Raw genomic sequence first — 12,233 nt, forward strand, 5'->3', positions numbered from 1 at the left:
AAGGGGTGGGATTGTGAACGCGCAGCCTCTCCCTTCAATTCCGCATTAATGCCACAGGGACTTTGCCGTCCAGATGAAGGTTATTCATAATTTAGATACAGTTGATAATTTATATCACATGACCTATGCCCCTTGTCTTTTCGATGTGATTATTACCAATAGCCAGATAATTATTATTTCACATATAAACTATAAAAAGTAGTTTTAAAAGATTGTACATACAATCACAAACACATTTATATATTTACATTTGCTTGTGTCCGAATGAATTTTACAGGTTAGTAATTTTCTTAGAGATAAAGTCGCCTACCACAAAATAGCCTACTGTATGATTGTTAAAATCATAAAATCACCAATTAAGAAAACCGATGAGAAAGACAAAAAGGGGAAGTCCATAGTCTTGTCTAGTGACTATCTGTCTGTCCAAGAGGAACAGAAAATCATGCAAAATTATATTTGCAATTGTTATTTTTTAATTTAATGTAGAATATATTTTGTCAATGCCTACAGTTAGTTAAAAGTGCTACATTTTCCCTGAGCTGATTTTTGCAAACACTTTGCTGCTGTTAGCGAACCAGATATTAAAAAACAAGTGAACTGAGCTGCAGAAACAATGACAGCGTCATCAAGCTCATAAAAGGCTGTAAATTCTGTTTGTAATTGCGGTGACTTTAGTGAAAGTTGCTTAATTTGTTGACAAGTCTTCTCAGGGGGGAACTCCTTCTCAAGAAACGACACTAAATACAATGATAATGTGAACGCACTTGGCTTTGAGGGACACAGATCTTGTTATGTCTGTTCATTGCCTTTTATTTTGTTGCGGTTTGCGGTGGTGACGCCCGAACCCTTTCACATGCTGACATCTAGTGGTCATTTTATACACACTCGTTGTTGCTGTTGCTCGTTCATTTTAGTAGTCTAGATCTTTTATCAGATTTGTTTGTTTTTTTAAAACTTGGGATTAAACACTTTCTGGAATTACAGAAAATAAAAAAACCTAATGCATTGTGGGAAATTAAAGGCCAATTTTTAAAGTAATCAAATGTGTCAAATGATTTTTTCTTTCTACTCTCAAGTCCACAAATTGGTCTATTTTAAACACTATGTGTCTTTTACATCATCGTAACTAAACAACTTTATCTAACAGTTTTCCCCATATTGCAACTCTACTAGAATTTTGTAACAGCATCAATGATATTATTACATTTATTTATTTATTAAGTGTTTACCGGGATGAAACACAACGGTCATAAAACTACAGCAATGCATTGTGCACTCAGGAAGTTTCTATGTTGCGCTGGCTTATACTGACACCTGCTGGTGTGGGTGCAGCTTCAGACAAAAGCTAAACTTTTCTGTTAATTTCATTGTCAGGTTTAGTTGCAGAACCGCAGCCACAGAACGGAAGTGAGGAGCTCATAGTCTTAATTGAGTTGCGTTATTTTCTTTTATTAGATATGAGCTATTTTCACATGGGTTTTGATTGGATCAATATCTAGAATATTGAATGACAATACTTTTAAATAGGGTCACTTTTCAATTCCTACATGCAAATCTAAAATGGGTTGGTCTGAAGTAGCTTCATTATTCATAGGTGTGGTTTGGGCATAATGTGAAATAAACCAATCAGAGCGTCATCTCACATTCCCTTTAAGAGCAGGCGCGCTTGTTCCATGACGGATTGCTATTATAACGGCGGATTTGCCAGGAGCGGTTCACAGCCGAGGAGACCAACGTTCTCATCAGGGCCGTAAAACACAGAGAAGTGACATTGTATGGGGATGGAGAAACAAACACACCCAAAATAGCTTTGGTTAAACAGGCGTTTAATAATTTGGGTAAATGATTTATGCCTATTTATGTGCCACTGACTTTAGACTAGGTTTTTCCTGGTCAGTGGTGGAATTGTTTTCTGGAACTGCAAAATAGCACCAGGGAACATTTGCGCTGGAACACGCCTCCTCTTTTCACTGAACCGCCCCGGGAGCGCAAGTTCATTCCCTAATTTACCGACGTGCGTTTGTCGAGGGAAAAGTCCGCTGTGCGTTGGGTGCAAAATAGGAATGATACATGCGTCGGTGTACAAAGTCAATTGCGCTGGGTGCAAGATAGGGCCCCATAAATCTAATCCAAAAGAATGGAGCGGATTAGTAAATTTTCTGAAGAAACACGATCGCTTTATATGATGAACAGACTGAATATAGGCTTTTATATAAACATTCATCAACGCACACATCAGTTGTGGTAAACAGAAGCTCAAGCATGTTCGCTTGATGCGCAAGAACCAATAAGATTCATTCTGGTGTTATGCAGCACATTTTCACAAGAGGTTTGTTCTTGCGTGTCGAGCAGGTTCAGTTGAGCTTCTGTTTATGTTCGCTGATAAATGTTTATATGTGAATAAAAGCCTAAATTAAATCTGTTCCTCATATAAAGCCATTGAGTCTCTTTTCATACGCTCAATTCATATGGATTAGTTTTACGATCTCTTCATGAACTTTTTGAAGTGTCAAAGTGTTAGTTGTGTAGCTGTCAATGGAGGGAGAGAAATCTCTCAGATTTCATTAAAAAGATCTTAATTTGTGTTCCGAAGATGAGCAAAAGTCTTATGGGTTTGGAACGACATTAGGGTGAGTAAATGCTGACAGAATTTTCAGTTTTGGGTGAACTATCCCTTTAACAAAGACATTTTTATCATCCATAACTGGAGAAGTATACTTTCTTTTTTGTTTAAAAGTAGTATACTAATAACATGTGATAACAGATCAATAACTTCCAACTTCACCAGCAACAACAAAAAAAAGATTCAGTTCTCTTGAATTGTTTGTGGTTTTCACACACCCTGTTTTAAGTAAGTTTTTACTCTAAATAACAGGGTAACTTTGCACTAGGTTTTTTTTTTTTTTTTTTTAATAGGACTATAAAGTGTGTGGGTGATTAGAAGGATATTTATATCAGTTTTGGATATGTATGTGTTTCTTTTTGTAAGCCTACAATTCTCACTATTAGTGAATGACTTTAGTAACCATTCTATTCAAATTGTGTTGATTTTTATTTTTCAAATCATTCACAGTGGCATAGCATCTGGGCATGCAGGGCATGTCATGTATAGTAATTTGTTTCTCCGTAATGTCTGATTTCTCCGTCATTTCTTGTGTGCGTTTATTATTTTTTGCACCCCGCGGCTGCCGTAGAACTACGCTGTCATTTTTATATGAAGCTGCATCTCCGTGCCAAATTAAAAAAAGAAAACACAGTGTGAGAGGTTACTAGCGGCTAGCTAATTGAACATTAAAGGATGGACAAATACAAACATAAAAGTGGGGCCTTAAAGAGAAAAGAGAGGGTGGAGAAGTTAGTCTAGACACAAAAACTACCCAAAACAGAACGTTTTTTGTGCCGAGCCGACCTAGTGCGATGAATGACAACGATGTCGAAGGTGAGAGGGAAGTTTTGTCAGCTAATATTAGCAGTTGCACGTCTTTGGATGAGAACAACAATGCAGCTGACAGCTTGATGAGGTGCCAAGTCGGGGAGCGAAGAAGCAGTCGCAGACAAGCCAAAAGCTGAATATTCGGCGGGAAATATGCCAGCAGGTTACCCACCAGATAAAGGAAACTATCCAGACACACTAACAGAAGGGCAAGTAAAGCATTTTATTGTGTCGTAAGGTTCATGCAAACCCTCCGGTTCATTTCCTCGAGATCCATTGCAAGGAGACAGGTGCTTTTCGACGAGTTTTTACTCCACCACAACAAAAGCTGGTATTCAGCTACCGAGATCAAAACTGAAGCTAATAAAAAATTATTTGCGGAGCACCATGTCGCAAAACAGACTATCGGGACTGGCAATTCTTTCCATCAAGAATGCACGAAGCCGTGAATTAAACACCAATGACATAGTGGATGAATTTGCCGAAAGAAAGGCCCGGAGAATCAGGGGTGGAAGTAACGAATTACAACTACTCACGTTACTGTAATTAAGTAGTTTTTTCGGGTACTTGTACTTTTTTGAGTATATTTTTAAATCTGTAATTTTACTTTTACTCAAGTACATATTAAGCTTAGTAGTCTACTTCGCTACTTGTAAAATCACATTTAGTTACTGAGTACAATTTGAATTGATATTCAAATCTTTGACTGGCATTTCGGTAGCCAATAAAAATATTCAATAGTAAACATACCAATAAAAACCCTGATATTTTTTTGTCAGATTGAGTTCATTTGTATAACCACAGTTTTACAACAAATACCATGGTTAAACTATGTTTAGTGTAGCAAAACCATGGTTAATTTGTAGTTACCATGCTATAAACACACAGTGACCTCCTTGAGCTTTTATTTTGGCACTTCCGGTTACCGGCATTTTGAATTTGCATATTAGTTAAGTTTCACCCGAAACATTTAGATTCAACATTTAGATTTAGATTTAAATTTAACATTTAGATTTAACATTTAGATTTAGATTTAGATTTAACATTTAGATTTAACATTTAGATTTAGATTTAATATTTAGATTTAACATTTAGATTTAGATTTAATATTTAGATTTAACATTTAGATTTAGATTTAATATTTAGATTTAACATTTAGATTTAGATTTAATATTTAGATTTAACATTTAGATTTAACATTTAGATTTAGATTTAACATTTAGATTTAGATTTAACATTTAGATTTAATATTTAGATTTAACATTTAGATTTGGATTTAATATTTAGATTTAACATTTATATTTAACATTTATATTTATATTTAACATTTAGATTTAGATTTAGATTTAACATTTATATTTAACATTTATATTTAGATTTAATATTTAGATTTAACATTTATATTTAACATTTATATTTAGATTTAATATTTAGATTTAACATTTAGATTTAGATTTAGATTTAACACTTAGATTTAGATTTAACATTTAGATTTAGATTTAACATTTAGATTTAGATTTAACATTTAGATTTAGATTTAATATTTAGATTTAACATTTAGATTTAGATTTAACATTTATATTTAACATTTAGATTTAGATTTAACATTTAGATTTAGATTTAGATTTAATATTTAGATTTAACATTTAGATTTAATATTTAGATTTAACATTTAGATTTAGATTTAATATTAAGATTTAACATTTAGATTTAGATTTAATATTAAGATTTAACATTTAGATTTAGATTTAACATTTAGATTTAGATTTAATATTTAGATTTAACATTTAGATTTAGATTTAATATTTAGATTTAACATTTAGATTTATATTTAACATTTAGATTTAACATTTAGATTTATATTTAGATTTAACATTTAGATTTAGATTTAATATTTAGATTTAACATTTAGATTTAGATTTAGATTTAACATTTAGATTTAGATTTAGATTTAGCATTTAGATTTAGCATTTAACATTTAGGTGTAACATTTCATATTTAGATTTAACTATTTAAAATATCTCTAAGTTGACAAATATTGTTGTAAATGTGCTAAAAAGTGATCGTCAAAAATTCATACCAGTTTTTTAAACGTTGTTTGAAGCTAAATGTGACAAAATGTTGCTGTTATTTTCAGCGTGAGCCGCTTTACAAACGGCGCCCCATAGGCTACAACTTCATTTCTAATGTGACTAATGTAGCCTCGCTCGCACTGATTAGTTTTTCATTTGATTTGCCTGCTATTTAGTGTCATTCGTTTCTTTGCTCCTCTGGATTTGTTGATGTTTCCTGGACTGATTCCGGTAAACAAACTTTATCGTCCGGCTTTCGACTACTGCTTGTCATGTACAGAACCGGTTTTGTTCATTAAATGTTCTGATCTTTGCTTTTTATGTTTTATTTATTATACTTAGAAGAAACTTTTTTTTCTTTTCACAAATGTATGACTTTTGTGAAGTGCAATATGCTTAGTTTTAATAAAGTTGAATTAACGTAACCTTCTGTAATTTTTACTCTTCAAAGTGTACACTTGCAGGTGTCGATTATAATTAGGCTAATTTACTGATAGCCCCATTAAATAATAATGATAAACAATATATATATATATATATATATATATATATCATTATCTAACATCTGACTAATTACAAAATTAACCTCAAAAACATAAAATGCTAAATGGGGGGTATCTATTGGCCTATCTAGCATAAAAACAAAAAGTTGTCAGAACGTCATCTCTCAGTTGCTGAATGTCGCGCAACAACGTTGCTATATGGAAGGCCAAAGGGGCCAAAACATGTGAAACTGTCGTGTTAACACATCATCAACGTTCTGTGTTTGCTGGGTGACAAGCATATGTAGTCCAGTGGTTGTCAAGACACCGTTGGCACAACCTTAAGCAATGGCCCTGTAGCTATTATGATTTTTTTTTTTTTTTTATATATATATTTGTCTGTAACTGGATAAATCTCAAAACCCTATTTGTAATAACGAACACTCATCGTATGCACTTACTGCTAACTTGCTGAGGTAAAAAAAAAGGAGCGCGAGTCTGTAGGCTATAGACCTTATTCACAGCGGTGCCATCTTCGATTTCAAACGGAAAATCAAGCGAGGCTGTGAAGGATCGACATCTATTCAGTTGGTTTTACTGTTCTTTAATGTGTGTTTTATTGTTCTGCTGACGAAAAACTGCAAAAATATATTTGCAAAAAATTCAAGTAGACAAAAAACTGAGCTGTGAAAAATGATAAGTGATCTAGGAGCTTTATGCAGATTTTTACAGCGGATGCTATTGAAAACACAGTAAGTCTATCTCTCACTGCCCCGCTTTCATACCTGCCATGGCGCAGCTCTGATAAACGGTTTGACAGCAGAGCAGGTGTCTGAACGTCTGGACGTCTGACTAGGACCCCCTATGGACGTCAGTGGACGTACGAAACATGTTCAATATCTGGACGTCTGACTAAGACCCCCTATGGACGTCAGTGGACGTACAAAACTGGTTCAATATCTGGACGTCTGACTAGGACCCCCTATGGACGTCAGTGGACGTGCGAAACTGGTTCAATATCTGGACGTCTGACTAGGACCCCCTATGGACGTCAGTGGACGTGCGAAACTGGTTCAATATCTGGACGTCTGACTAGGACCCCCTATGGACGTCAGTGGACGTGCGAAACTGGTTCAATATCTGGACGTCTGACTAGGACCCCCTATGGACGTCAGTGGACGTGCGAAACTGGTTCAATATCTGGACGTCTGACTAGGACCCCCTATGGACGTCAGTGGACGTGCGAAACTGGTTCAATATCTGGACGTCTGACTAGGACCCCCTATGGACGCCTGTGGACGTGCGAAACTGGTTCAATATCTGGACGTCTGACTAGGACCCCCTATGGACGCCTGTGGACGTGCGAAACTGGTTCAATATCTGGACGTCTGACTAGGACCCCCTATGGACGTCAGTGGACGTGCGAAACTGGTACAATATCTGGACGTCTGACTAGGACCCCCTATGGACGTCAGTGGCTGGCGAAACTGGTTCAATATCTGAACGTCTGACTAGGACCCCCTATGGACGTCAGTGGACGTGCGAAACTGGTTCAATATCTGAACGTCTGACTAGGACCCCCTATGGATGCCTGTGGACGTGCGAAACTGGTTCAATATCTGAACGTCTGACTAGGACCCCCTATGGATGTCTGTGGATGTGCGAAACTGGTTCAATATCTTGACGTCTGACTAGGACCCCCTATGGATGTCTGTGGACGTGCGAAACTGGTTCAATATCTGAATGTCTGACTAGGACCCCCTATGGACGTCTGTGGACGTGCGAAACTGGTTCAATATCTGAACGTCTGACTAGGGACTCCTTTGGACGTCTGTGGACGTGCAAAACTGGTTCAATATCCAAACATCTGACTGGGGAGCCCTTTGAACGTCTGTAGACGTGCGAATCTGGTTCAATATCCGAGCGTCTGACTAGGGACCCTTACTGTGGATGTTTGTGGATGTGCAAGAAAGCCAGGACTCCTTTAGGACAGAAGACTATTTCAGTATCTGAACCAATCTGAAATGTGTCATTGTTTTTTGACAAATAGTCATACGAAGTACTGTTAAATAAATAAATACAAATAATCACATTATTATAAAAATGGCAAATGATATTACATATTAAATTGATATTATGCAATCATTGCAAAATTACAATTTATTTAATATATGGATTAAGAAATGTAAACTTTCTGGGAAATGTCTGAAAAATTTGTATTTTGGAAATTTTGCCCAATTTAAATTGCAAAAGTGCAGACTTGCACATTCAGTGCATGTACATTTCCAGAATGAATAGCAATTCAGTACAATTACAATCAAGCGGTGCAGAGCACACTTCATGATTCTCTGGATCTTGCACACAGGGTTGAGCCCACAATGGGCCTAAAATTTTACAGATTTTTGGAGTGAGATCATATGTGCATTTTTTTTTTATTCAATGCTTAGCACATATCTCACCACACTGCAATTATTAATATTAGTTTGACTATGTCATTGGAGGACACGGAATCCTGTACTGATGAACAAATATAGCAAATACATGTTTATATGTGTGAGATTAGGGTTAGGGTTTGGCTAACCCTAACCCTAGCACAAAATATTTCATTATACAGCAAAGTTATACAGCAAGTTATAGCAAGTAAGAAAATCAGAAGCTAAATCGATAATAAAGAAAGAAGTTATGAGAATGTGGCAGGAACATTGGAATAGAGGAAAAGGAAGGGAACTATTTTATAAACTCTCAGGTTGGGGTATCTTAAGGGGGTGTTGCAGAAAGGAGGAAACCATCATTGCAAGATTACGGTTAGGACACACTGCAAACTCTGCATCTACTAGGCAAGCATGTAATATATGTAATAATTGTAATGTACCTGATCAGCAGAGCATATTGTTATGATGTGCAATAAATATGATAGCAGTAGTCAAGAGGAAAATTGAGGACATCGTACATATTGCAGTATGCATAAAAAATTATTTAAAATATACTGTCTTTGTTGTTTCTACATTATAGTGGAAATTGAGTCTCACATTATTTAAATTTTACTTATACACAAAACATTAATGGCTAACATCTGTGACTTTATAAAATGATTCTCTAAAGTCTTGGCGATCAGCCCCTATTAAACAATAAAGAAAGTAAGACATCTTTTTCTTATACATAGTTTAGTAGCCTACTATTCTTTTTTAGCAGAACTTATCATTATAATCACATTATGATTTTGTATCACCATAGTCCCTAAATGTATGTAAAGGCAGGAAATGGGAACATTACATAATTTTATAAAAGATGAAATGCTACTGTATGCACAGGCTATTTAAATGTAGGCTATGTATTGGCTATGGCTAGATGGCAAATGCTAGACCTCTCTGTCAGGTCCCACATGTCTCAGTCAGACATCAAATAAATTAAATATAAGCCATATAGACATAGTTTTTAGTACTTATTCAAACAAGATCTTTGTTTACCCTTGCAAAACTTCATTCAGCTGCTGTCTGCAGTGCGGCTGCTGCGGAACTTCAAGATAGAGGGGGCGGAGTTATCAGGTTTACTGACAGTTTGAGGATCGAACAAGATTTACACAAGCTCTTTTTAAGAACTTTCATTGGCTAATTATTTGTAAACAGACAGACAGACGTAAAGGGTGACCAATAGCATTGATTTATTTATTTATTTATTATTTACTTCGGGCAAAAGGGCAAAAAGGGCATGTGCTCTGCACAGGTTGAGCCCTACCTGTGCACGTGCTTGCCCCCACTTCTCAAACCAAAATTACACCCTAAAGACCACTTGGACTTGACAGTCCTGGCCTCCATAGGTGAGGCACAGGGTGTAATTAGTGCCTGAATTGAGGCCCTGAAAGCAATAGGCATTGACGCCCTCCTCTATCTTGGACCACTGCACCACTGAATGTCCATTACCAGTACTGACGCAAAGGTACAACATGTCCAGGGGTGACTTTTTGGTACCATCATTTTTTCCGCATTTGCCAACAAATGGCAAACTATCGGTCCCTTCTTCCACTCGCACTCTATCCCTCGCAATAAGAGATGTTCCGGTTGGAAGGCTCTTTGTCTTCTCCTCAGATTTGGACGACATGCTAATAACGGATCCTTTTGAACCAAGTTTGTCTTCTGGTAAATGGCTAGGTGCTTTTGTGTCGAGCTTCGAATTGGTGGCATGCTTTTTGGTGCCTGCGACAACAAGTCTCACCGAACGCTCGGCTTGTCGTTGACAGCAGAGCAGGTGTAGTTGCCTTCTTCTTTCTTGCTCATGCGAGGGATGATCAAGGTGCCGTTTTGAAACACAAGGAACCTGGTGTTCGTAGGTGGCCCATTAACCGGAATCTCAATTTTTTCGACAATGGCGGGTAAAGGGAATGTAATTAGCTGGTTTCCAGCGTATATCTCCCATGTGACGTCAGGTTTAGGGGTTCCTTTTGTTTCGCAGTATAGCATGACCAAATATCCCTCATAGAGTTCGGTTTTTTCGATGTTTGGCTGATATGTGATGGACACGGACGGAGCCTTGCAATCCAGTGTGGGCATGCTAGTGACCTGAGTACCTTTGAGGTGGGAAGGAGCATCGCAGACAATGTTGTTTTGGTCAGGGATTGAGATTGAGGATTTGATGATCCAGTCCCTAAGCCACTCTAGGTTGCAGGAGCAGGTGAAGGGGTTGTGATAGATTTGGAGGTGGGACATGGCAGTCAAAGCATCAAACGTTCCCTGCACGATGGTGGTAAACTTGTTATTGTTAATACGGACCGAACGCAGGTCCTTCAGGTTGGAAAAAGCGTTCTTGGGGATGCTGACCATCTCGTTATTGTTCATCTTTAACATCTGCAGGGCAGTGAGATTGGTTAAGTCCTCCCATGGAAAATGCACAATTTTGTTGTGGCTAATATCCAAATTTTTCAGCTGAATCATCGGAGCCAAGGTGTCCCTCTCAACGGTGACGATTTCATTGAAAGCCAGCCAAAGAGAGGTCGCCTGGGTCACATTTATAAAGCTTTTGGATCTCAGCACTTTAATCTTGTTAGCTGTAAGACTCAGGGTGGTCACACTGGACGGCAAGCCCACAGGTACTTCCAGAAGTTCTTTGTTGGCACAATCTGTAAACTGGCGGTTATATTTATCAGAGCAGGTACACTGTTCAGGGCAACAGTGCACACTGCCAATCACTGCAGTCCCCAAGGCAACAAGCATCAGGTATTTGGTTGCCATTTTCAGCACCTGCCAAGCACACATGAAGGTGCAGATTAGTACAAATTATTTATGTATTTTTCACACTCAAAGAACAAATGTGGGCGTTCATAGTGCTGTCGCTCTAATGTTATTGGTAGACTGCACGTCTGGCCATATCTATACAAAATACCATCACAAGTGATATATACAACTATATCATTTTAATTTGACTAGGAATTAGGCTCGAAAGAATTAAAAGTAACAGTATGCTGTTGGGAGAGTGTTTTTAGATTACCACAGTAGTGTTCAGTGGATTAAATCATTTAATGTTACTAGATTAATGATCGATCAATCAACGAATTAATCTCACTCATACTGTCATAAATCACTAAAACGTCATTCGAATTTGACAAATATAATCAATTTTCTTGTCCCTAATAGTCAACATAATGCAGGGGAAACTGTAAAATGAACTGTCGACAGTTTCTTTTCCATGCATCATTTTATTATATACATGTAGATGGTTACAGTCAAATCATATAAAACAGTGAAATCGCCCTTGAACTCTTCTGTCTTGCGTCTTCTGTCTTGCGTCTCGAGACGGTGACGTGAGCTCCACTAAAAAAGTATTCTTTCCAATTGGTTGTCACTCGCGAAAATCGCTTCTCATTTGCATAAAGTTGAAATTTCTGAACTTTTGTCGCATGTCTCGCGTCGCTTGACATTCTGTCGCCAACGGTCACTGAGATCGTGTCGCTGGAAGTTGCCAGTGCTCCATTGAAATGAATGGGATCGTGTCGCCAATTTGTCGCTGCGTGTCGCTGGCGGTGTGAACGGGGCTTGACGCTATGGATCCACTTGTCCGTGTGACACTTCTGTCGCACCGCACTCCACTTTATTCCATAGACAGTAAAAGAAATGGACACCGCGACCCCATAGACTTAAACGGAGACAAGTGAAGTCAATTAGAAGCACTCACTTCCTGATGGCTGAGCGTACTGCGCAGCCTCAAACTGAGCTTGACGACGTAGATGTGATGTGAGCAACCTGTCTGACAGTT

The 12,233-nt window shown here is 37.4% G+C and overlaps 1 protein-coding gene across 1 annotated transcript in view; it reads right to left on the minus strand.

Moving 5' to 3' along the window:
- Window positions 1-9,631: 9,631 nt before the first annotated feature.
- Window positions 9,632-12,233, minus strand: part of LOC311070309 (immunoglobulin superfamily containing leucine-rich repeat protein-like) — a 4,650-nt gene continuing 2,048 nt past the window's right edge. The window contains exon 2 of the mRNA XM_084094086.1: window positions 9,632-11,221. Coding sequence (XP_083950212.1) covers window positions 10,196-11,221 — 1,026 coding nt within the window. The 3' untranslated portion in view covers window positions 9,632-10,195. The remainder of the gene's footprint in view (window positions 11,222-12,233) is intronic.

Source organism: Abramis brama (assembly GCF_963993115.1).
Source record: "Abramis brama genome assembly, chromosome: 20".
In the NCBI taxonomy this organism is placed as follows: Eukaryota; Metazoa; Chordata; class Actinopteri; order Cypriniformes; family Leuciscidae; genus Abramis; species Abramis brama.